This window comes from Phocoena sinus, chromosome 1 (assembly GCF_008692025.1).
Source record: "Phocoena sinus isolate mPhoSin1 chromosome 1, mPhoSin1.pri, whole genome shotgun sequence".
In the NCBI taxonomy this organism is placed as follows: Eukaryota; Metazoa; Chordata; class Mammalia; order Artiodactyla; family Phocoenidae; genus Phocoena; species Phocoena sinus.
This window is the reverse complement of record NC_045763.1, coordinates 54,905,370-54,932,369: the sequence shown is the minus strand read 5'-3', so window position 1 is coordinate 54,932,369 and position 27,000 is coordinate 54,905,370. Positions and strand designations below refer to the sequence as shown.

Below are 27,000 nucleotides of genomic sequence, written 5' to 3'. Positions count from 1 at the left end.
GAAAGTTACCCCTCTATCTCCATTTTGAAAAGAAAAATCAGGGAAAGACTCTATCTGGCTCAGCTTTGGTCACATGCTGGAACCATTAGACTCACTGGACCAATCACTATGTCCACAGGGAGGCAGTACAATGATCAGCCTAACCTGGGCCATGTTCCTACCACTGTAGCTAGAATGAGGGTGGAGGGTGAATAAAGGAAAAGGGGAGGCACCGTGACTGACAGACGTAGGGCCATATGGAATATGGGAGGAGATTTCCCCCAAAGAAAAGTGGTGCTGATTATAGAAGGGAAATGGGAAAAAATGTGGGATATGCAAAAACATTGACAAAACAACATCATAATTAACAAAAAGCTATGAGAAACGACTGAAATGTTGTATGCAAGTGAAAAACAAGATAAGGTTTATTTTATTTTATTTTATTTTAAGGTTTATTTTTTTGAAAGATCACATTGGCTATTGTAAGACTGGAATGGAAGGAAAAGGGTAGAAGCAGAAGGGACTTCAGATTCTAGGCCAACTGAAACACCTCCCAGCTACCTAGAAATTATCTAGAAATGCTCAATAAATCATAGCAAAGATCCTTTTAAATGCACAGTAGTACTTGAAGGAAAGTACGAGAAATCCTCTTGGGGGCAAAGACAAGGAGGAAACTGAAAAATAAGTGTTAAGTGAGTACCTGAATCTGCTTTCCCTTGGAAGTTCTTCCAGCCTTAGATAACCAAGAGACTTATGTTTTTAACAGCCGCATGGGGAAAGGAGAGAGGGTCTCAGGCCTAAATGAGATGGACATTAGATCTGAGAACCTTCCTACTCCTGCCCATACCCCACATAAAGCTGGGGATTTCAGTGAATGGTGAAACAATGAACCAGGGGAAAAAATGCACCCATCATCAAGGAGAGAGAATAAGAAAGTATTTGCATCTTGGCCTGGCCTCTGGGTAGAAAAAAAGCCATCCCCTTTGAGAGTGTATAGACATGAGTCTTCTCATGGGTTTGGGGTTGAAATTTATTCTGCTGGCATGGTCCTGAAATCTTCAACTTTAAAGGGATTCCAAACAAGTCAAACCCAGTGGGGTACCTGGAAGAAACAAACAAAAATTTCTCTAGAGACCCTCAATCTAGGACGCACCCGGAGAAATTTCACTGAATGTGTGCTCACCATCCCATGCTGAGGTTTTCAGCCATCTTTTTTCCCCTGTGATGACCACATGGGCCGTTAGCTGGCCAGTGGCCACTGGAGTATCCTGACCCCTTCCCAATCTGCTTCTGACCTTCCTAGTGTCTGTCCTCGTGATTCCTCTTCCTGCCTAGGGCTGAACTGAACCCACTATAGCCCTGATCTTTGCATCATTTCTCTGGCTTGGAACTTCTGTCTTCTTCTCAACCTAGTCCGGGGTTTCCTTTAGTTATGAAGCCCCTGACTGCCCCCCAGTGACAGTTTTTCTCCACCTTAGGCCCAGCCTGGCTTTGAGATCTTACACACTGGCATGACCCCATGTGCACTATGCCCCTCTCAGTTTGTTCTGACCCTGCTTGCTGGACAAAGACAGAGGGAGCAGGAGAAAAGGAGAAATGAACCAGGGCAGGCTCTGGGTTGGTCTTGATCCCAGTCTGAGGCATCTCGTGGAGGTGGTGTGGCCTGGGCTCCTCCTGACACAGAGCCACTTTGCCCTCTTGCTGACCAGGCCCGAGTCAGATGGTGGGTGTGGGAGTCTCTCCTGACTCCACCCCCTAACTGAGGAGTGCCCAGACAGTGCTCCAGAACTTGAATTCCTTCCCACACCACGGCCTGTGGCAGTGAGGCTGGCAACACAGAACACTGGCACAGAGTTCTGAGGTGGAAATCAAATAACTATCTGACTCAAAACAGATCCAACACAGCAGTCTTTGTGAGAAGAGAAAAGCCACCAGCAGGCCAGAAACACTAAGGGAGTGGGCTGCCAGCTGCACCCTGTCCTGCAGCCCCGCAGTGAGGAGGAAAGGCCCAGTCACCTGCTGTCCTGAGAGACAAGGGCCTTGACAGCCCTGACAGGCCAGGAGAATAAGCACATCCAACCCTCAAGGCAGCCCCCAAGGTGTGGAGGAGGGTGACAATGGGCCCCATGAGCTCATGCATGGGGATGTGCTTTGCTAACAGCACTGGGTAGAAACTGGCTCAGGCCCTGGGATGTGCACCCGCGCAGGCACCTTGGACCCACCATTCCCGCAGCTCTCCGTGCACATATACCTCTACCTCGTGCCCGTTGCAGGGAATTGCTGTTGTTGGTTTAATTACCTTTGTTCTTGACTAGCACGTGGTCTCCAACGTAATGTGGTGGCTGGCACATAGCATGGGCTCAAGGAATGTTAGGTGCCCTACATACGAACAAATTCTGTTCTGAGAGTCCGTTTGTAAATGCAATTTGTTCTTAAGTCCAACAAAGTTAGCCTAGGTACCCAACTAACACAATCGACTATATAGTACTGTACTGTAATAGGTTTATAGTATTTTTCACACAAATAATACATAAACATCAAACAAACATGGAAAATAAAGAAAACATTTTAAATCTTACAGTACAGTACATTGAAAAGTACAGTAGTACAGCACAACAGCCGGCATCCAGGGGCTGGCATCGAGTGAACAGGCAAGAAGAGTTACTGACTGGAGGAGGGAGAGGAGGTGGGAGATGGTAGAGCTGAAGGATCGTCAGCGATAGGAGGCAGAGGGCAAGCTGCAATTTCACTTACAGCTTATGTGATTGGACATGCGAACACACGTTCACATCTTTGAAAGTTCACAACTTGAAGGTTTGTATGTAGGGGACTTGCTGTAAATGCATTATAGATCTCCATTTTCTTGCTGCAGACAGAGGAGGTTAGACCCTATCTCTAAAGGACTTTCCTTTGCATACAATTTAGAAGTGCAGACTCAAGAGACCGAGGACACGAGTGCAGTCTGGCTCCACCACCCACTGTCTTGGACTTGCAGCAAGTTTTTTAACCTCCTTGTCTTCCATCTGTAAAATGGGCATGTTACAGTAAATCTCGTGGGGGTGTTATGAAGGTGAAGTGAGGTCACTTTTGCAAAGCACTTAGCACCCTGCCAGGTCCATAGTGGGCACTCAGCAAACGTCAGACTCTGAGCTTATTTAGTGTCTACATATATTTATTTCATAATTCATTTGCACATTCAGTCATTCATTTAATCATCACAGTGGATTCAGGGCATTGTGAAGACAAAACTGAACAGAAAGTCTTCACACTGGAGGAATTCATAGTTTAGGGGCATTTGCTTTGTGTTAAAATAAGAGCTCTACAGACACAAAAGGCCATATATTATACAATTCCATGTATATGAAATGTCCAGATGGGGCAAATCCATAGAAACAGAAAGTAGATTTGTGGTTGCCAGGGGCTGAAGGGAGGGGAGAATTGGGAGTGGCTCTAGTGGGTACCAGTTTTTTTAGGGGCAAAGAAGATGTTTTAGAATTGAATAGTGGCGATGGTTACACAACCTTGTGAATACACAGAAACCAGTGTACACTTTAAAAGGGAGAATTTCATGTATGTGAGTTATAACAATTTTTTAAAGGGCTCTAGAGTCTAACTGCTTGCTACTTATAGCTACTGGACCTTGGACAAGTTACACAACGTCTCTGGGCCTCAGTTTACTCATCAGTAAAATGGGGATAATAATCGCCATCTGGTGGAATACTGGGGAAAACAGCTCAGTCACCACGCTGACTTTACCAGTGTTATCTTAATTTATAAGATCACACAATAATTCCAAATTGCCAACCAAACAAGAGTAAGATCCATTTAAAAAATTAATTAAATAAAAAATAAACTTTTATAAACATACTGCTTGGGTTTTGTCACATCGCACATCACATGATCTGCAGAAAACTTCCAGAGTATTTGGAACCTATACCATTCCATGACTTAAGCTTTTCCCAAGGAAAGCAAACAAGGGCTTGACTCAAGGATCTGAAATTTTTTACTCCAAAGTTCAAATTTTCAAGAGGAAAGCATCTGGGCATTAAAAAAGAATCCCTTCTTGAACTCACAGCAACTTGAATTAATATTTCAAGACAAATAATTTTCAGCCATATTTAATCAACTTTTTCTCCACATTCCCTGGAACGGTACCTGGCATAAGGCAAGTACTCACTGTTAGCTCTGATTATTACACTACGGGAATTTCTCTGCAAAGGATGTGAATAAATTAAATATGAGTGAAATAAATGCTGAAGAAACATGAAAAAAAGAGGGACCAACTAATGGTGGAAAGGAGTTGTAGGTCAGAGCATCTTATTCGTTCATTCATTGGTGAGTAGCAACATTGGCTAAGATGAAATATGATGCAAACTATTATATACAGGATGGATATACAACAAGGTCCTACTGTACAGCACAGGGAACTATATTCAATATCCTGTGATAGACCATAATGGAAAAGAATATGAAACATAATGTATATATGTGTATAACTGAATCACTTTGCTATATAGCAGAAGTTAACACAACATTGTAAATGAACTATACTTCAATAAAATTTTTTTTAAAAGATGAAATCTGATTAAGAGTGAGGACTTGACTGTGTTTTATCTGAGACCTGTCACTTGTTAGCACTGTGACCTCGAGCAAGTTACCTAAACATTCTGCACCATTACTTTTTCATGTAGAAAATGGAAATAAAAATCTTCCATTGCTGTGAGCATTACATGAGTAACATAAAGTGTCCAATTAAAAAAATAAAATCCTGACAGCCTAGTGGAATGGGGGTCACATCCAGATTTAAGTTGCCTTGAGATAATAAGAAATGTGAATTTTTCTTGCCCATCTGAGTTTATGGACTCACTACACATTTACTGAGCCCCTGCAGTGGGCCAGACATTGAACTAGACCCTGTGGATACAATGCAAGACATCATTTTTCTCCTTCAGAGACTATTGTAAGGAGTATGAAGTGTTGTGTTCATCTGAAGGAGAGGGTCTGTCTTACTCCTGGCTAGGTAGATTGAACAAATTTGTTCTTGTCTTACCTCAGATTCCCAAGAGAGAGCCTGATCATTCCAGCTTATCTTTTGGAACCAAGCCGTAAGTCAGAGGTGATAAGTTGTTGACAGGCCAGTGGATTGGCTGCCCTTGAGTCAGGTGCTCAGCCCTGGTCTAATCAGCTGTGGCCAGGAAATCTGAGGGTGGATCATGTTCAACTCATGGCCATATCCTCCTCCCCAGCAGAAGCTAGTTTCCCTTAGAAGGGGAATTGGGTGGAGCAGACAGTATGACATTAGCACAACAGGGAAAATTTTTCCAACAGATGTAACAGCACATGCAAAGTCAGACCAGTGTGGAAAAGTATGAGATATTTGGGGAACTGTGAGGGTGGAGGGTGGAGAAGTTGGATTGTGATTGGAGATAAAACTGGAAAGGGAGGCTGGGGAAGAGCAGCTGGGGTGAACATCGTCCCCTTTCTCTGGAAGTCAGGACATTCTTTCACTGCAGGGCAGGAGTGATGGTGGTAAACATCATTATCCCATAAACACTCACTGTGGTCCCAGTCTGGGTCAGAGATCACAGTGGGCACTAGAGTGGGAACCCCTGCCACTGTCGTCAGAGGTCCCCTCCCCACCCACCCCCCAAAAAGACATTTTGAAGGCAACCCTTCATTTGCTGGAAACTGCTATATAATAGGACATAAATCTGCCTTAAGCATGGAGGTGGGAGCATAAACATGAACTTAGGGGCCCTGAGAGGAACTGCTCTTATGATGCCAAGCACTTCCCTAGCACAACAACCAGGCTAGACTGGTTCAGGGAGACTGCACAGATGCGGCAGACCCCCAGGTCTTTCCTGCCTTCTGTAATCAGCCACATTGCAAGGGGCTCTCTCCTGATAACACTTGGAACCCCTGAACCTGGGCTTCTATGCAGACTAGGCTTGACTTCTCCCCAAGTATCAGTTGTGTAAATATCTCCCTTCCACCACCACCCATCTGTCAGAAACATAATATCAAATTATACATCAAATTTTACCATCGGTTCGTCTTGCTAAAATCATCATTTAAAAAATTAGATCTGAATAAAATTTTATTTCCCAAAGGAAGTAACTGAGGCCTTGTTTCTTCTTCTAGGTTTTACTTGACTGTTATAATCTGATCAACTCTGGTTTAAATCTCTGTTCCACCACTGGCTAACTTTAACCTCAGGCAAATGACTTAATCTTTTGGCCTCCATTTCCTCAACTGTAAAATGGAACTAATAATACCCACCTTTAGGGTTATGATAAGGATTCAATGACATGGTGTATATAAAGTGATTAAATGGTATCTGGTACCAAAAAGTGATCAATACATATTAGTAGTAGCAGTGGCTTGTATGATTTGGGGCAAATAATCTGATTGCAAAATGTCATATTTACTGCAAATCTACATATTTGACAGCACTGTTGTGAAGATTAAATTAAAGAAGGCGAGTTGAATGCTTTGAAAGTGCTGTACAGCTTTAGGAATCATGAAGTCAGACACGGGGGACTGTTACAGGCGAGGCTGCAAAGTGGCAGATGGAAAAAGCCAAAGTGTAGAAAAAAGCTGGGGTCATGAACTTAAACTACTGAAATCAATCTTTAATTCACTTCTGAGTTTAAAAATATCTGTACAACTATTTTATTAATATGTTTTGTACTATTTCTGAAATCGTGATTTATCTCATTTAATAGTAACTACTAATTGTCTGTATATTGGGCACATATTTTTTTATCAATTTACAGATTGGCTGGTCTATTTTCAAATAGGCTTTCACACCCACAAATGTTAATTAAACATTTGTGAAAGAAAGTAGGAATATTCCTCAGAAGTAGCAAATAAGTTTTCATTGACATTCCCACTACCATTGATTAATATATCTTGTCCAGTGCATTGTATTGAGGTGTCTGGGGCCCTATCTGGACTTAGTAGAAATAGTGCTGCAATTGATTAGTTATGTCTGCCATGGGCATGGGAATGTGAAATAATAGCACATGTCTATACTTAGAAAATTGACAAATGGATGTTCTTGGTGAAAATAATTTCAAGATTAAATTCATTCTCCTGCCCACCTGACTCAGAATGGTATATTTAGCGGTGGGAGGGGGTGGAATATTCAAGTATTATGACAGATTGTGTTTTCCATAAGATGGCTACAGAGCTTCCAGCTCACATGCTCTTCTGCAATGTGACCTTGCCACTCCTCCAAGAGGTAGAGTGTAATGCCCCGTCCCTTCAATCTTGGCTGGCCTGAGTGGGTCATAACCAATTGGATATAGCAGAAGTGAGGCTGCCTGACTCCCGAAGCTGGGTAGGAAAGGAATCCCAGCTTCTGCCTGGCTCTCTTGGCATACCTGCTCTTGGGAAGCTTCCTCTGGGAAGCCAGCACCGTGCTGTAAGAAAAGCAAGCTACACAGGAGATCATGTGCAGGTCAAGCTGTCGACATTCCCAGCTGAACCCAGCCTTCAATTCTGAGAGGCTCCAGATGATTCCTGCCCATGGCCTTTGAGTCATTCCCAGCTGTTCTGGCCTTCCCAGGTAAGGGCTCAGACGTCATGGAGCAGAGACAAGCTATCTCCTCTGTGTCTGCCTTGCTGACCCACAGAATCTGTGAGCATAAAAATATCATGCAAAAGTTTAACACCACTAGATTTGGGGTGCTTTGTTACACAGCGATGGTAAACCAGAAGAAGCATCCCAAACACCAAGGGTGGGTGCTGGTGGCGGGTCTGCTTTTTCCTTCATCTTGATTGTGAGAATCTGCACAGGACAGGAAAACTCTCAAAGTTTCCATTCCTTTATCTGGGATAATAATAGCCTTCCTATCACAGTACAAAAATGAAGTCAGAAACCAATAGAGACTGAGCTTTTATGAGACAGGGTGTTTATGAAACAACACCGTCATGAAGAGCAAATGATTGCTACTCTTGACTAGCCTTTCCATCGACTGGAGAGTGGCACTCTGAATCACGAAAGACGTGCCTTTGGGAAAATAGTTATTACCCCACTTCCACAAATCCAACTTAATGGATCTAGGTAGAACTTTCACATTTGGTAAAAACCAAACCAAAGCCCTCAAAAATTCCCACATGACAAGCAGACATGAGACATACTCTTGCTGGCGGTGACCTCACTTCTCTTCGATAATGACACGCCAAGTTTGTGGGACTGCTTCTTGCCTCTGATAATAAGAATGGAGAAGAGCCTCTCAGCCTCCCAGAAGTACATGCTGTGTGCCCTTCCAGTGCGAGGCCCAGGGCCAGCCTGCCCACCTAGTCCCATCATGACTCCCCTTCCGAGAACCTGCTTGAGGTGGGGCTTTGGGGCTTGGGCCTGCCTTTGTTGAGTCTACTCCTTAAAGAAAAGTAACTCCTTTTGGATTCAGGCTAAGTTGGTAGAACCCTCCTCCAGCTATACCCCCAATTAACTTTTGTAGCAATGGGAGATAAAATACTGTTTAACATGTAAATCTAGTTTTATTCAAAGTGACCATGATACATATCTCCCATCTCCTGCCAGCATCCCCCCCCTACCCCGACCCTCTGTCCTGGGTGATTCTCCCCTTCAGCCTCTAAAGCTTTAGGAAAGAGTTCTTGGCTAGCCAGTCACTAGCTGCAAAAGTTGGTCAACTCACTGGTCACCTGTAAAATGAAGCTAATCATACCTCACAGGTTGGGGAGGTCACAGCATAAGGAAACACTCTGCCATGCAACAAACATTTCATTCACTCTTTTTTTTTTTTTAACATCTTTATTGGAGTATAATTGCTTTACAATGGTGTGTTAGTTTCTGCTGTATAACAAAGTGAATCAGTTATACATATGTTCCCATATCTCTTCCCTTTTGCGTCTCCCTCCCTCCCACCCTCCCTATCCCACCCCTCTAGGTGGTCACAAACCACCGAGCTGATCTCCCTGTGCTATGCGGCTGCTTCCCACTAGCTATCTATTTTACGTTTTGTAGTGTATATATGTCCATGCCACTCTCTCACTTTGTCACAGCTTACCCTTCCCCCTCCCCATATCCTCAAGTCCATTCTCTAGTAGGTCTGTGTTTTTATTCCCATCTTGCCCCTAGGTTCTTCATGACATTTTTTTTCCCTTAGATTCCATATATATGTGTTAGCATAACGGTATTTGTTTTTCTCTTTCTTACTTCACTCTGTATGACAGACTCTAGGTCCATCCACCTCACTACAAATAACTCAATTTCGTTTCTTTTTATGGCTAATATTCCATTGTGTATATGTGCCACATCTTCTTTATCCATTCATCTGTCGATGGACACTTAGGTTGCTTCCATGTCCTGGCTATTGTAAATAGAGCTGCAATGAACATTTTGGTACATGACTCTTTTTGAATTCTGGTTTTCTCAGGATATATTCCCAGTAGTGGGATTGCTGGATCATATGGTAGTTCTATTTGTAGTTTTTTAAGGAACCTCCATACTGTTCTCCATAGTAGCTGTATCAATTTACATTCCCACCAACAGTGCAGGAGGGTTCCCTTTTCTCCACACCCTCTCCAGCATTTATTGTTTGTAGATTTTTTGATGATGGCCATTCTGACCGGTGTGAGATGCACTCTGTAAAAAAAACGTTTATTGAACTTTTACGATGTGGCAGGCATGGGGCTAGACCCTGGGTAAACATTGGTGAAAAAGGCAGCCCCTGCCTTCTGGGAGTTCCAGGACAGTAGGAGAAATGGAAAATAAACAGGTAGAGTGTGATAAGTGCTGTGAAGAGGATGCTGCTACAGGAACACTAGAAAAAGCTCCCAAGCCAGAGACTGGAAGCTCAGAAGCTTCTGAGGCCTGAGGAAGGAGTAGGAGTTGGGGAATATGGGGGAGGGTGGGGCGGAGGAGAAGGGTGATGCAAGCAGGTCCGAAGGCCTGGAGACAAGGGAGCACGGTATTTCCAGAGAACTGCAGGTGGTTTCACGTGGCTGAAGCATCCAACATAACGCAGAAGGTAGAAGAGGAGCGGGGGGGTGGGATGGAAAGCGGCAGGCAAGTTTGCATTGGTCTTGTAGGCTACGCAAGGAATTGGGGAAAGAGCACTTGAAAGAGTCAGCGTTGGAAAGAGCACTTAGCCAGTGATGAGAATAGCGGATGAGAGGGGACAAGAATGAAGGCCAGGGGCCGTGAGGAGGCCTCTGCTGTAACCCAGGTGGGATGCAATGATTCTGTGCATGAGCTGCTACTCATTTCCAACTCCTTTTGCTGGGGGTTCAGAACATAGAAAGATGAAGGGTGTGTCTTTTACATATTATGTTTTCTGGAAGATTCGAACACAGTAAGGCCACTTTCTGTCTGATGAGTAAACAGGAAGTGCAGCAGAAGCAGCATGGGATGAGCTCTGAGGCAGAGGGGGCAGAAGGACCCAGGCCCCAGAGCTGGCCTCTGGGACACTGCAGTGAGCCCGGCCTTTGCTGTCATTCTCCATGAGGCAGGGCCCACCCCCTGGAAGCCTGGCCATTCCCTGGGCCTGAGGAACATCCCTGAACAGGAACCTCCTTCTCTGAAATCAGAGCTGAATGTCAAGAGGGAGGGGAAAAGTTGAAATTTCAGAGTTGGGCCCCAGACAGTTGAAACCCAATTATCTCGCTGTAGTCCTCACCACACCCTAAAGAAAACAGGCCTGACTCACGGACCACATCAATCCTGGGAGGCAGGGAAGCTTGGCTGTGTGCTGCTGGCCGGCGTCTCACGGTTCCGTCTCCCTGCACGCCTGGGGGCACGTGTTGGGGTGTCTCTCTAGAGGCCACAGAGGGAGGAAGGGCAGCCCATACCCCAGCCCATCCCACTGCTCCACGGCCCCAGACACCTCCCTCTTCCTCCTTTGAGCTAACGGCTCCCAAACCTATAGCCAAGTGGATCAGGGAAAGCAGCTCAGTTATGATCAGGTTTGAGGAGGAAATTCTTGAAGCTGCTCCAGGGGCCATAGACCCAGAACTGTGTACAGCTGATTCAACAGACGGGGGGTGCAACAAAGGGTCATGGAAAATGAGCGAGATTCAGGGTCAAAAGTCCACTTCTACCACATGGTAGCTGAAAACCTGGGGCAAATTACTTAAGCTTCTGTTGAGTTTCAGTTGCCTCAGCTCTAAAACGGGCACAAGAGTGTCTTGCTTGGAGGGTTACTGGAAACCATCTTCTGAAACAGAAAAGGTGCTTGGAAAATTTGGATTTTAACAGCATGTGTTGCCTATACAACTCCTAAGGCACTTATCCTACACAGCCTTTCTTTCTTTCTTTTTTTTTTTTTATTGAAGTATAGTTGATTTACAGTGCTCTGCCAATCTCTGCTGTACAGCAAAGTGTCTCAGATATACACATCTATATAGTCTTTTTTTTAATATTCTTTTCCATTATGGTTTATCCCAGGGTATTGAATATAGTTCCCTGTGCTATACAGTAGGACCTTGTTGTTTAGCCATCCTAAATGTAATAGTTTGCATCTACCAACCCCAAACTCCCAGTCCATCCCTCTCTCTCCCCCGCTCCTCCTTGGCAACCACAAGTCTGTTCTCTATGTCTATGAGTCCTACACAGCCTTCTATTTGTGTGGGACTCCATTCCTCTAGCTAGTCTCACAGGCAGCTGGAGGGCAGCAACTGTGTGTTACACATCCTTTCCTTCCCAAGGCATCTCACACTTAAGGTGGTCAATACGTGTTTCCTGGCTGACTGATACACCCAGGTATCCATATCCCCAGGGTGGGGTTGGACAACAATGCCCAAAATTAATTGAGTTTCTGGCACCCAAGGCATCACCCTTTAATCACCAAAATACAGGGGCATTTGCACGCCTTTCTTCCACCTGTTAGAAGTAGTTGAGAAGTAGCCAGTTAGTACTAGAGGCAATACAAAGCATTGGTAAACCATGCAGGACTAGGGCTGCCCTGCCGGGGTACATGCCACCACCCTCCCGTGGTGCGAGCTTGGATGATGAGCTGAACCTCATCTCTAAAGCGGGGATATTCAGAGTACTTACCTCATAGCTATTGGGAGCATTTACAGAGTATATGGAAAGCACTCAGCACAGCGCCTGGTATAGGATTAACGTTCAGCAAGTATTCATCTTCCCCTCATCACTGTCAAAGCTCAGTTCGGTTTGCTGGGCTGGACTCCCTGGTTAAATGGCAACACTGGAAATCTCACCCTAGATAAAGACCCTGCCACCTGGAACGGGGATTCCACCCTGGGTCGGGGAGGGGTGCAGAGCTGGGCTGTCTCTCTGGAACAGTCCATATGGCAGGTGACTATGGGAAGTGCCTTCCAAACCATACAATGCACTTCAAATATTTGTTTTATAGTTTTTGTTTTTCTGATTCTTTAAAATCTAGAGACAATATTGTAAACGTAATCCTAGTTCCCATTTATTTGATAACCTACCATGAATGAGATACTGTGCCCATGGCTTTTCACAGACTTACTTGCTTTATATTCTCAATGACCCTACAAAGTTAGAACTATTTTTCAAGCCCATTTTAAAGATAAGGAGAACGACATTCCAAGATCACTCAAGGTCTCAAGTGGTATTCAAACTCAGGTCTGTTGGCTCCCAAGACTATGCTTTTAACTACTAAGTTACGCTCGTGGGCTGAATATAGTCTAAGATGAATAAGATGCCAACAGGCTCAAGATTTCCAGCCAAATGCCAGAAATCCTGCTCTCAGATTCCGAGAGTTCTGTTTCTGTCCCCTCAACAGGCAGGGTGGCATCTCAGCACCACAAGGCACAAGACGGTGCTTTGCTATTTAAGATCTCCTGAAAACTATCTTCCTTTTCCTTGTTCCAAGTTAACCATGTCGAGCTTAATTTATCCACCTCCGAAGGAGCCAGGGCCCAGCTGACCCTGCTAAGATTTGAAATTATAGTTCTTGAGTCTAATTTTAAACCAAGCACAGAGAACGTTTTTTTTCTAGCTAGGACATCCAAACAAAATACAATACCACCCACCCCCTCTAAAAAAATCTGGTTTCTTTCTGAAATCAAAAGAGCATTTTGCAGGAAAGAAAAAAGACATACAGAAATAGTAGCTTATTTTGCTTTAATATCCCAAAATATTTGTGTGAATGGGACTATGCTACAGAACAAGGCAGAACTCTGTAGACAAGCACGTCTCACTCTGAGGAAAGAACTGATTGGAGAGAAGGCACCAGAAACTGCATTTTGCTGGATTATATGTAAACAGTAAATGGGGGGAAAGGCTCACAAAGGAGAAAGGAACTTGCGCTATCATTTCACGGGTGGATCCTAAGGATGGAAATTAGCCTCATGAGCTGATGCTCAACCTCCATCTTCCACTGTAGTGTAAACAGGACCTGGTGCTAAGGAGACAAACACCCACACACCAGTGGTGCACGAGGACACAAAAAGGAGCTGACAGTAGTATAAGCCCCTGGGTCCTTTTTTTTCTCTTTCCTGCATGGCTCCTACGGGCATATCAATTGGCAATGTCTTGGAATTGTACCATTTGCAAATGACTGGTTAGTGGAAGAACCGAATCCTAAAAAGCCTGGGTGAATACACTTTGTTTCTGTTCATGCTCTTCAATCAGATGACTCGGAGGGCCTGGGGTGGAAGGATGTACCGCATCTGGCCTGTCTTCTTAGGTGATAACAGTGGGTGCAGTGCGTCCCGTCCTTTCCTGGAGTTGGGACAACTTCAGGGCAATAGAAATAAGGGGAGCCAACATGACCTGAGGGAGACACAAAGAGAAAAACCTTTGCCATCACTTTCTCTAGACACGGATCCATAGCTCCAGCCCTGAGTAGGCCTCGAGCTCCAGACCCATGTCTGATTGCCTACTCCGATAACCCAAAGGCTCCTCAAACTGTGTAAGTCTAAAAACAAAGACATGTTCTTTCTTCGCAGAAAAACCTAGTTCCAGCATTCCCTATTTCAGTCAATGATCTATTACATAAAGCAAGTGAATGAATAGGAGTCATTCTTGACACCTTCCTCCCTCACATTCCTGTTGTCCAACCCACCAGCAGCCTAAGTGACTTATCTTTTACCTCTCTCCCATTGTCACCCAGTTCTCTCCACCCCAGTGCCACAGCTCTCGGTAAACCAAGTCCTCCCTCTTACCTGGAACAGGTAAGATGTGCTTCTGCACCCTCCTATTTGTTTCCTCACACTCTACCCAAAGCACTCTTTTCAAAATACACCACCCTCCCATCTACCTCTCACTTAAGGGAAAAAAGAATTCTGCTGTTGCTTAAATAAATAAATATTTTAATATTAAAAAAAGAAAACTATGTATCTAGTTGAACTGCCCATTTTATAGATGAGGAAACTGATACCCAAAGAAGTGAAGTGATTTGACCAAGTGATTCAAGGGCAGAGCCAAGAGTAGTACATTTTCTATTGACCACTGTTGCTTTCCCTCGTCTAAATCTCTACCAGCTCATTACACCTGGAAGAAAGTTGGAGAACCGCTGTACACACTGGCATACCATTGTGCTGTACACAATGGCACACTTGCCATTCCCTTTGGGGCTCCAACAGTCCCAATGAAGTGCTGAGGCTGAAGCCCAGGGGAAAGGCATGTCCCCAGATAGAATGGTGGTACACCTGGGCATGTGGGCACCTTGCATCCTTCAGGGCCCTCCCACTTCCTGAGGACTATGGTTCAGACGAAACAACTCTCACTCATTCTTTGTATTTACCATGTGTCAGGTATTAAGACAGAGAAACACAACTTCCTTCCTCTTTTGCTCTTGCGCTATTATTCTGTGGATCTACAATGTAGACACCATCCCCTTTGATTTTAGTTTTAGGGATGTCTCAACACCACAGCAATCTGGCGATAACTGGAGCTAATGCCTGGCCACTGGAAAAACTGTAAACTTGAAGCACCCTTTCATTTCTCTCTTTTTGTAATAAAAACAATTCTAAGAGCCACTTTTCCTCAAAAGCTAGTTCCATATGTCAGGCAGTGTTCAGAATTTTGCCTTCATCATCTCCTTAAATCCCTGTAACAACTCTGTGAGGTAAGTAGCATTCTGCCATTTTACAGACAAAGAAACCAAAGCTCAGAACATTGAAAAGACTTACCCAGGGACACACAGTTATAAAGGAACTGAATTTAAAACAAGATCTAACTCCAAAACAGGTTAGAGAGATCAAAATCACTATGCCAGGGGTTTCCAAATGAGTTTCACAGGATTCTAATTAGGTGTCAGAAGGAAAAGGGCTTTGTGGGAGAATAGACATGGCGAACTGGCATATGTACTGCAAGTCTGCTCCGAGCTTTAAGGCGAGGTGTGTGTCGTGAGCTGCTAAGGCGGAGCTAACGTACCCCAGCACTTCCTAAACTGATTTTGGCTCTGGAGCTCTGGTTGGGGAGCAGTTTCCAAAACAAGGAACACACGTGGGGAAACTCTCCCCTGTGCGTCCCTGCTTCCCCATTTGGGTGGCTGTCCTCCAAGTTCTTTGTTCCACCTCTGGCTCCCAGGGCCCCTCCTCACTCTAACATACTTCTGGAGACACTCTGGGTGGGGCTGGGACCCCAAAATACAGGTTGCAAGTCCGAAGACTCTCCCATAAAGACCTTTCTTTCTGGGCCACGAAACAGTCTCTCCCTGCCTACCCCCTAGCCCTGACCAAATCTAGAGCCAGTGTATGTTCTGCCAGGGCAGGTGATGAGACCAAGCAAAGTGGCAAACAATCAGTGACAGACCAGAATACCAGATCAGGGGCTGATTTGAAAGATTAGTTCTCTTGAATCTGCCACTTAACCAGGCGTGTGAACCTATTAACTATTATTTAACCTTTCTGAGCCTCCGTTTCCTTATCTGTAGAAGGGGTATTAATAGATAAGAATAACAGATTTGAGAATGAAATGAGTGTATCCATTTGGGTAATGGGTTTAGAACAGAGCTTGGTGAATAGAAAATGCTCAGATAATTGTTAGCTATTATTGCCTTCTGATGCACTGAAGAAGACGTGGAGGAAAGTGAGCCCGCCTGTCTGATCATTTGAGAAATGGGTTGTGATGACAGGCGCAATGGAGCCACTACCCTTCCCTCCAACAGAAAGAACTAGCCAGGGCGCAGGGTCTGGGCATTACCTGGGGGTCCTGGTAGATCTTGGCGATGTCCTTCTCATAGCTGTCGACGTACAGTCGAACGGTGGCGCCTGCACTCCCGGTGCCGCTCAGTCGAAAGATGATGCGAGAACCATCTGCAAAAATGAGCCGCAAGCCCTGGGAAAGGTAACAGAGTTTCTTTTTTCCTCGCATGCTGGAAGAAAGATTGAAGGCTGACAAGTTATGAGGGGTCTATTTGGAGATCTCATTTCATCCGTACTTGATCAGTCGGAGGATTAGATCCTTGAGAAACACCACAGTTGAGCCCCGTGAGTCTGCCCTCGGTCAGCCTGTCACTGCATCCAGCCAATGGGGGTTGGGCTCATGGGGGAAAAACATCCCCAGGGTCAGGCGGGAGACAGGATCCTGGGGAGGCTGGCTGACACAAGCCCTGCCCTCTCCATCCCACTTCCCTGTGATTTATGGACTAACTATTCCAGTTTGAAGCCTAATAAATAAGTTAATAAATAAATAAGCTGCTAGCTACGGAAATCTGATTTCCAAATCAGGAGGGAAACACGGACAGAATGGGCTGAAACCAGAGCAGAGGAGGTTTCAGGTGAAACAGAGGAAGAACTCTTTGCAAAACACTGATGGAGAGCCTCAAAGTAGAACAGGGAGCCACGTGCCCCAAATGACAGAGGCCAGCTATTCCGACCTATTGAGCCAGATCCAGCGGTCAGTCTCCACCAATGCCTGATGACTGAAAGCAGGGCCCATGTGGGTGCAATGCCAAGCCCCGCCCCTCTATCTCCTGCCCTCCGCCTTCCCTCTCTGGCCTCATCTCTTGTCCTCAATAATCTTGATTCAGGGAAAAAAGGCTGGGGACTCTTGAGGCAAGAAGGCTGAGCAAGACAGTTATCTGAAGACCCTTCAGTCTTGATGAGGCTGTCAATTCTTCCATAAAAAGAACTTTGCATAAAGCTGATGGCCTACCAAAAGGAAAGGTACTACCTCTCATCTACTATTTGTCACCAGACCCAATCCAGGGTTTAATCATGCCACTCAACACTGAAGACAGCAGATGAAATACACAGAGTACATTCCCACTTAGTCAACGTGGGGAGGATACAGTTAATACCCGTTTACCATTTCCTGCTTTCTAGACACATACCAGGGTTGGCCTCCTCCTCCCACAACTTTCAACTTGAAGCCTCTTAAATTTTTTTCACTTGATTGCAGATGCTATATCTACTTCAGAAGATTTTCCCCCCTCCCCGGTCTTCCATCTAAATGCTCAGACTTTCTGATTACAAAACGTGGAGCTGCTGACTTCCTCCTCTGAGCACAGAGCACAGGGCCCGTGCTCACGCCGACGCCCCTCCCATGCATACCTCAGCATCCCCCCTCTCTCCTGGTACATGCCGGATGCGGCGCAGAGTCAGGGTTTACTTTGCCTAAGGGTCTGTTCTCTCTCTGAAGCCTCACCACAAAATCTTCTGCTCTGCTCTGCGGCCCCCGGACCCCACCCTCCCCTTTCCTACACCCACCCTCTCCTCAACCCCAGGCCTCTCTTTTTCTAATTATCTCAGACATCATTTACGATCATCCATACTAGACCCAAAGTTCTCACAGATGGTGAAAAAGCATAAGGAAGAAAAGCCACGGGGCCAGAATTTTGACAAAGGGAGACTCCAGGCACTGAGGGTCACTATGGCCATGCTCCATCCACTCGTCCACTACCTGCTCTCCAGAGAGAGACTTTAAAAAAGTCCTGCAGCCCAACTCCTTCAAAGCCTGCTGGATGCCTTGAGAAGGACCCAGCCAAAAATCTGGGTCTGGATCAGAAAAAAAGCTAACTGGACAGCTATAGCATAATCTTACCTCCCTCTTTATTATCTTTGTTTCTAAGTTATGAGTCCATTCTGTGACAACAACAACAGAACCAGAGGAGAGAGGAGCCTGAGCCCGAGTGTTAGTGAGAAGGGCTGACCCAGCCTGCACCCTGGGTGCCTGGTGCCCAGTGAGGGAAACGCTAACCGTTCTGTACATATCCAGACACAGTCCAGGGTCTCAACTGTGATGTCCTCCTACGCGCTGCTGTGTTAGGGTCAGCTGTGAGTCACGTGCTACAGGTAATAACAGTGAATGTTTCTAAGTCTGTAAATGGCTTGTCTGTTTTTTTCTTCTTTTTTAGAAATCAGAACATATCACAGAAATGCCTATGAAGAGGCTACTCTCATGCCACGCCGGCATTCTGTTACAAGCTCTTGAGAGAGAAGAAGGAGGTTGAGGTCTAAGGCAGCAGTTCTCCATCTTTTTAAGATTCTAGGGCTCTTTTCTGCACACAAATTCAACATGACCTCTTGCATAGAATTCTGGAGAATGTAAAAGTCTTTCTGGAGTCTACACTAAGAATCCCAGAATGAGGGCATAGGGGTGTACGTAGAATCAGGGCAAAAACCATTTTCCCTACAAGTACCTGTGCAAATCATGTGTGACTCAGCAGACAGTCACTTGAGAAAACAGGGCAGCAAAGGACAAATGACCAAGAAGCCTTTTTCTTTTTTCTCTTGAGATTTCAGAGACAAAGTCTGAGGCTTCTCTCCCACATTGCACATACGTCTGTTCCTACCTGATTTCTTGAAACACTTCCATCCACCGGATCACTGTATTCAAAGTTATCAATTTTCGCCACAGTGTAAACTTTATCTCCCACTGGGAACTGTTTCCCCACGAAGGAGCGATCAGAGATCAGGGCCTCCAAGCCCTTCATCATTTTGTTTGCGCCCTCGGCTTCCACCTCCTCGTAATCATACCTGGAAGAAATCACAAAGTTGAGGCCTGTGGGCTGACTTCAGATCACACCAACTTATATCACCACTTTCTACAGCATTTGTTTGGCCCTCCCCCAAACCATCTAACTTCAGAAGAAGCTGGCAAAAATATGAGCGTGTCATTCTCTGGGGATGGAGCAGACGAGGGATGAAAAGAAGGGTTTGGAGGGTTTCAGGAAAGGCTTAGGAGCTTTTCTGAATAAGCAGAAAACTCCCATCTTGGCTCTTCTACAGAATAAAGCTCTTAGAAGCTTCAAAGCCTTTTGAGAGAGATTATCTAACATTTAATCACCACATCCTGAGGATGTAGAAACAAAAGCAATGTTATCTGCATAAATGCACACGTGACTCAGGCACTGCTCTTCCAAACTGCTGGAGCTTCTATGGGATAAATGCTGGGAAGGGTCCCAGTCTGGGACCTGCCTGAGGCTGCTGAGATTTTGGATAAGGAGAGTTCCAGTCTCCACAGGAGCTTCCTCAAGTAAGGCCAATTCTTTTTTTTTTTTGGCGGTACGCGGACCTCTCACCACTGTGGCCTCTCCCGCTGCTGCTTTGCAACAGGCTCCAGACGCGCAGGCCCAGCGGCCATGGCCCATGGGCGCAGCCACTCCGCGGCATGCGGGATCCTCCCAGACCAGGTCACGAACCCGCGTCCCCCGCATCGGCAGGTGGACTCCCAACCACTGCGCCACCAGGGAAGCCCAAGGCCAATTCTTCACTGACCAAATGAAGGAGCCAAGCCTTAACTCTTTTTTTTTTTTTTTTTTTTTTTTTTTTAAGCCCTAACTCTTTACACCTGAAATGCCTCCCTCCTCTCAGTGAGAGTGGATTCCGGTCCACAGCATCCACCCTGACAGAGGAGGCCTGGTGTGGATGCAAAAGGGCCAAGAAACAAAAAGTACATCACAAATGAAATTCTATGACTGTTACTTTTCCTCCAAGAATTGTTCTTGACTTCTTTCTTATGAGGTTAAAGACTCTTACAGGTGGCTTTTCTTGTCCTAGTGGCACACACCCTCTTGAGAGAGTTCTTTTTTAGAGGCTCAAGATAGCAGAGTCTATATTTATTTGCAATAGTGAAACAAATATGATATGTGCAAGCAGACACCTCTGAGACATGAGAAATACCAGGGAATTAAGGCCAACTATTCTGGCTCCAGGATTCTATGAATCAAGGACAGCAGTCCCCTTAATCCTGAAGTCAGCTCTTTCCCCCAGTTAAAATGATAAACAGCAAAAAAATTACAACCAGGCGTTTGTGCTTTACATCTGTGACCTTTGGGTGTTTGAGGGAAATGTTCTATAAATCCTAGGCACAGAAGGGTATAATGGAAAGAATCTGGGCTTTGGAATCAGAACGAGCTATGAACCCAGCCTTTATTGGTTACCAACTGCAACTGTGGGAAAGCTGCTTCATGTCTTAGAATCTCAGTTGCCTTATCAATAACTGTTTTCGAAGCCGATGTGAAACAATGCATGCAAAAAGCACTTTTTGTTAAATAAATGGAGGGTATAATGGAGTCTTAACTAACCATAAATTCAGTTTCTGAGGACTTTATTTGTAATACTTGGTTAGCAGTTATGTGAAATTAATAAAAATGTGTTAAGATCGTTTTTAGATGAAGACTCCTAACTGATTCAAGAGTGACCCTCTCTGAACAAACCCTCCTAACCTTATTCCATTCTGGTTACTTTTCATTTGTTAACTCATTCATTTATCTCTTCAAAGCATATTTACACAATGTCACTATGAATTAGTGTTTGGTGATACCATGGATTACAAAAACAGATATGGTCCTGCCTTCATGATCCTTTAGGCTCTAGACAGTTCATGACTGCTGTTCTAAATTACTAGATTTTTCTGGTTCTTAGAAAGTAGAGATTCTTGCATTGGTTACCAGGGCTACTGTGTGGTACCATGTGGCAGATACCACTTATACCTTCCACAAAAAATAACCTGAGGGAGAAAGATAGCAATATACTTGTCCAAAGTCAAAAAAAGGATCCTGATTAAGGAGGCCAAGTTCCTGAAGGCTGAATTCTTTTCCTGACTATCCAAAGATCATGGACCATTAAATCTGTGACATATTTTAAAAATTCTCTAGTCTAACTCACCTATTTCATAGAGAAGGCAACTGAGGCTCAGAGGAATAATACCTTTGTATTTCTTACATAAATAATTTATTTAATATGCTTTTCCTCATATTTATTTTCCATAATTAGAATAGTGAGGTTCAGGAAAAAAATTATTAGATTTTTACACTTACTGTGGGAAAGGCAAATTGAAATTAGTGAAAAATACAACTGGAAAAAAATGTTAATGCTTCTTAAAAATAGAAGTATGGGGCTTCCCTGGTGGCGCAGTGGTTAAGAGTCCGCCTGCCAATGCAGGGGACACGGGCTCGTGCCCCGCTCCAGGAAGATCCCACATGCCGCGGAGCGGCTGGGGCCGTGAGCCATGGCTGCTGAGCCTGCGCGTCCGGAGCCTGTGCTCCGCGCTCCGCAACGGGAGAGACCACAACAGTGAGAGGCCCGCGTACCACAAAAAAAAAAAAAAAAAAGAAGTATGTATGGTAAAGAAGACTTACTAACTAGTCTAAGTATTTTGTCCACTGATGAATCCCCAGTGCTTGGCAGAAAGTAGGTAGACAGTCAATATATATTGAATCAATGAATGAAGTATTGATAACTACACAGCCTTTGGGGACCTATTTTAATGAGTCAGAAAAGTTGATTTAGACTAAGCATAATTGTTTCCATAATTTCAGAAAAAGTTTCCATACTTTCAGTGTCCCAGAGTTTATAGAACACTTTCAATAGCTAGACTGTTATTTCCATTTCTACAAATGAGAAAACTGAGTACAGAAAGAGGTTAAATGACTTCCCAATCTACTAGGGGGCAGAAATAAAATTCTAATCCATTCTTCTGAATCCAAATCCAATGTATTATCATGTCCACCTGATAGGTACATTTAAAAGGCTGACAAAACATTCATTCTTTTGAATATGTTAACTAAAAGTTTTAAGCCTCGTTCTTTACGACTAACATAAAAGTTGACTTCATCTCGACCCTGACTGAATTATACTAAAAATCCTCAATTGATAGAGGCTGAAGGAACTGAGGTTTTATTATCACTTAAGACAGGAAGTAAAAAATTTGTACACATGAGAATTCTCTCTATCCACTTCCCCATGCTACCTCTGTGCCCAGCCAGGCTGTGGCTTACCTGGTGAAGAAATTCCGGCCATACTTTTGCCAGTGATCTTTGAGGATGTCCTCCACACTCTGTTTGCGGGTGGCTAGGATGGAGAGCCAAGCAAGGACAGCCCAGAGTCCGTCTTTCTCACGGATGTGGTCAGAACCTGGTCGGGGGACAGCATGCGGCTGTGAGAAACGTGATTTCTCCAAAATATTTGGGAATAAACTCCTCAACAGTATATGACCCAACCAAAAAAGTCATAAAACTTTACTGAGGAACTTGAATACATGGAAGAAACCACATACTGAATAAAGCCACATACTATTGAAAAGAAGGTGATGTTTCCCAAAGTAATTTTAGAAATTTAAGGCAAATGCCAGTAAAAATGTCAGCAGAATAATTTGGTGGAACTTGATGTATCAATTATGAAGTATGAATGTGAGTGGAAAAAACAAAAGAACATGACCACTGTGGATTTTCAATAACTAAAATAGTCTGGTAGCTTAACGGAACAAAAGAGAGCACCCAGAAATAGACCCAAACACATATGAGACTTGAATAAATGATAAAGGTGTCACTTTAAGGCTGTAGGAAAGAATGGATTACTTTTTAAGTAGTATTTGTCTAACTAGCTAAACAGTTGGGAAAAAATCAGTTTTTTTCCCTGTAAAACACCATACAAAAGAATTCCAGATGAATTATACATTGAAATATAAAAACTGAAAACCTTTAAATATTAGAATATATATGTAATTTTTTTAAATCTTAGAGATGGCAAATACATATAAATTCAGAATTCATATAGAAAACAAATCTATGTATTTTTCTACTTAAAAATTAGCATTTCTATCAGCAAAACTACTATAGATAAAATTAAAAGGCCATTGGTAAACTAAAAAAAAAAAAACTACACATTTGCAATATACAGTAGATATTTAAAACACTCAATATAGAAAAAGTTCTTATATATTAATAAGAAAAAAGTAAAATCTTGATAGAAAAACAGGCCAAGGGTATAAATAGGCAATTCATGGAAGAATAAATACAGGTACCCAATTTACATAATAAAAAGCTGTATTATTTTTAAGAAGACAAATTAAAGTTAAAATCACAATAAGAAACTGCTGTTTGTTTGACAAATGGCCATAGATTTAAAAATGAGAACACCTAGCATCGGGGAGGTATAAGGGAAATGGGATTCCAACATGCTGCTGCTGGGAGGGGTACAGTCCTTCCAGAGAGCAATTTGGCAAAAAGTATGAAAGGCTTAAAAATGGACCTACTTGTGGATCCTCCTGGATCCTCCTCCAATTCTAGGATATCTTTCTTTAACCAAAAGGGGTTTGGTTAAATAAACTCTGGCACATCTGTCTCCTGCTAAGGTCCTTGCTAAACTCTTTATCAAAAATAGCAAATTGGCTCCTTTGGATGTGCTTATATGCATGGAGACCCTTTCCCAAGAGACTGATGGGGAACAGAACTCTCATTTTTTTGCCTTTAACTTCCTTATTCTAAAAAGAGCAGACGATATTGAGCTTTACTTTCTGATTTCTGAATAGGACTCGATACAATCCCTCCAATAATGTTTTGCATGTTATCATGCCTTGAACTTTTTTATGTACCTCTCTGTCCTTCTTGACATCCCACTGGGTCTTATTCTCCTTACAACTGTGAGAGTATCTAGCACAATGCTGGCGATGAGGCATGAGGTAAGTTTGTTTCCCTCCTCTCTTCATCCTTTTTGACCCAGCTGAAACATCCTCTCTCCTATCTGAGACTAGCTCCCAGCTTCCCTGGACAGTGATGAGCTACTTGTTCTTCTCGCATAGCAACTGCTCAAAACATGTGGTGCGGCGCCATACTCCTTGAGCCTCAGCCATCTATTTATGAGCCTTTTACCCCACTATCCATGTATGTCTTGGAGGCATCTCTTATATCCTTGTAACTTAGTCTGGTGGCTAGCATAGCACATGGAATATATTAAATAACTAATTGTGAAGGAGTTCATAAATGAATTAATCAATTAATATTCTACTCCAACATCTTCTCTTTCTCTTTTTGGTTCATAAAAATATACAACTTTTCCCCCCAAAAGAGTCCCTCTTCAGTAAGACACTACTTTTAGAAACAGCAGTTCTCAAAACCTGGATGCTGACAAACTAGAAATATCAGGCAATACTTTTAGCACTTTATATAACAAATTGCAGAAATGTTAACCTAATTTTATTAGCTATGGACTTTTATTTGCCTTTAGTGCTATTTCAAGGAACAGAAAATTAGCTCTCTGGCTCCTACAGCTTTTGCAAATGATGATATGTTTTGGCAATAGTTTACCCTGAGCAGTAAGATCCTAGCAGCTTCCCCAGTATACTGAGAATTCATGACAGAAGTGTACAGCTTGGAATTATTCATCTGTGAACCCCTAGGTTTGGTTTTTTTTTTCTTGTCCTTCCTTCCTTTTTCTTTTCTTTTTTCTTGGGGGTGGGGTGCAGAGAGGCGGAAGGGAGGTGGCTAGACTGAAAGCATAGGGGGCAGTGTTCCTTTGTGCTTTTCCTATTCCAAGTAATGAACTGGCTTTTTCCTTTATGTAGAAATGACAATAAAATCTAAAACTCTCACCCAACTCTGACCAAGTTACTTGGCGATAACTAAATCACACACCTAATATTACAAACGAATCATCTGCCTTGGATAATATAAATAAATATTCTATTCCATTTACACAATCCCCAGTCTCTTTGAAAATTCTCATTAATTTCACTAATCACCTTGGATGTATCAAAACTCTAGGTAACTCTGACTAATACTCAGGAAGTCTGGGTAAGTTTCATTTTCTTTCGGGTTCTAATGAATGATGACAAGCTAGTAGTGAAAAAAGGCAATGGTGTGTGTATGTGTTTCTCAAGCTACTGTTGTTTTTGCAGTTGTGGCAGTTGTTGTTCAATGGAAAATGTTTTATGCTTAAGAGTCAGAAAACCTGAATCTGAAACTTACTTATAAGCTGCTTGAATTTGGACAAGTTACTTAACTTTTCCAAGCCTCAGTTTCTTCAACTGTAAAATGGGGATGATGCCACGTTTCTCACACAATTTTAAGACTTTACTGCGATAGAGAGTGGAAATAGTTTATAAATTGTTAAGTACAATATAAATGCAAGATACCATTATTAATAAGGAAAAATAAAAAAACTTTTAGGGAAAATTAACATTTTCTACTACCTCATTAAGCTTTCAAAAATAACGTCCCTTGCAGCTCAATAACAAAAAAAAAACAACCCAATCCAAAAATGGGCAGAAGACCTAAATAGACATTTCTCCAAAGAAGATATACAGACTGCCAACAAACACATGAAAGAATGCTCAACATCATTAATCATTAGAGAAATGCAAATCAGAACTGCAATGAGATGTCATCTCGCACCAGTCAGAATGGCCATCATCAAAAAATCTAGAAACGATAAATGCTGGAAGGGTGTGGAGAAAAGGGAACACTCTTGCACTGCTGGTGGGAATGTGAATTGGTACAGCCACTATGGAGAACAGTATGGAGGTTTCTTAAAAAAACTACAAATAGAACTACCATACGACCCAGCAATCCCACTACTGGGCATATACCCTGAGAAAATCATAATTCAAAAAGAGTCATGTACCAAAATGTTCATTGCAGCTCTATTTACAATAGCCCGGAGATGGAAACAACCTAAGTGTCCATCATTGGATGAATGGATAAAGAAGATGTGGCACATATATACAATGGAATATTACTCAGCCATAAAACGAAATGAAATTGAGCTATTTGTAATGAGGTGGATGGACCTAGAGTCTGTCATACAGACTGAAGTAAGTCAGAAAGAGAAAGTCAAATACCATATGTTAACACATATATATGGAATTTAAGAAAAAAATGTCATGAAGAACCTGGGGGTAGGATGGGAATGGAGATGTGGACCTGCTGGGGAATGGACTTGGGGATATGGGGAGGGGGAAGGGTAAGCTGTGACAGGGCGGGAGGGTGGCATGGACATATATACACTACCAAGTGTGGAATGGATAGCTAGTGGGAAGCAGCCGCATAGCACAGGGAGATCAGCTCGGTGCTTTGTGACCACCTAGAGGGGTGGGATGGGGGGGGGGAGGGAGACGCAAGAGGGAAGAGATATGGGAACATATGTATATGTATAACTGATTCACTTTGTTGTGAAGCAGAAGCTGGCACACCACTGTACAGCAATTATACTCCAATAAGATGTAAAAAAAAAAAAAGAACATAGAATCAGAGAAATCTGAATTAGGTAGAATAGAAATTTCAGAAGGTATGGTGCTTGTTAAAAAAGTAAAAATAAAATAAAATAAAAAAATAACATCCCTTAACTCTACATAATGGGAAAGAAAATGGAATATAACCCAATAAGTTCTTTTTTTCCGGGCAGTGTGATTATAGTGATTTTCTCTTCTTCCTTATCTAATTTTTTCCAGTTATGAATGTGAATTACTGGTATCATTTTTTTAATTAAAAAAAACAGCCAATCCCACTGAAGTGTAAGGAAAGGGAAAACTACCAGCAAGCACCACCGATCCTAGCTGACAGGAGTTTTGCCTCAGGTCTTTTCATACTTAGTCCAGGTCAGGGACCAACTAAGCCTATGGGGATTCTACCCTTTCAGCATCTCCAAACACCTGTCACTTGACTCTGACTTAATCAGCACCTTGTGATATGTATAAACTGCTCAGTCAGGGCACACTCTGGTCTCAGCCAAGAAAAATGTCAACCTTTGTTCAGGGAGCCAAGAGCCAATAGTTTTGGGATTAGGTTTCATTTACCAGTACGAGCATCTCAGGAGTGCCTGGGCTTCTGCCTCTGCCAGGCCAAGGCCTGTGGATGGACCACGCAGCAGAAAAAGAGCTCCACAGAGTTC

General features: G+C 43.3%; 1 protein-coding gene across 2 annotated transcripts in view; it reads right to left on the bottom strand.

Moving 5' to 3' along the window:
- Positions 1 to 13,046: 13,046 nt before the first annotated feature.
- The window catches only part of PGM1 (phosphoglucomutase 1), a 57,869-nt gene continuing 43,915 nt past the window's right edge, over positions 13,047 to 27,000 (bottom strand). Inside the window, exons 8-11 of one of the 2 annotated variants that reach the window (XM_032649003.1) lie at positions 22,113 to 22,248; positions 18,684 to 18,867; positions 16,091 to 16,262; positions 13,047 to 13,714 (exon numbers count right to left, since the gene is read on the bottom strand). In XM_032649003.1, the coding sequence (XP_032504894.1) occupies positions 16,125 to 16,262; positions 18,684 to 18,867; positions 22,113 to 22,248 (458 nt within the window). In that variant the 3' untranslated portion in view covers positions 13,047 to 13,714; positions 16,091 to 16,124. The remainder of the gene's footprint in view (positions 13,715 to 16,090; positions 16,263 to 18,683; positions 18,868 to 22,112; positions 22,249 to 27,000) is intronic. The other variant, XM_032649011.1, reaches the window with a different exon arrangement.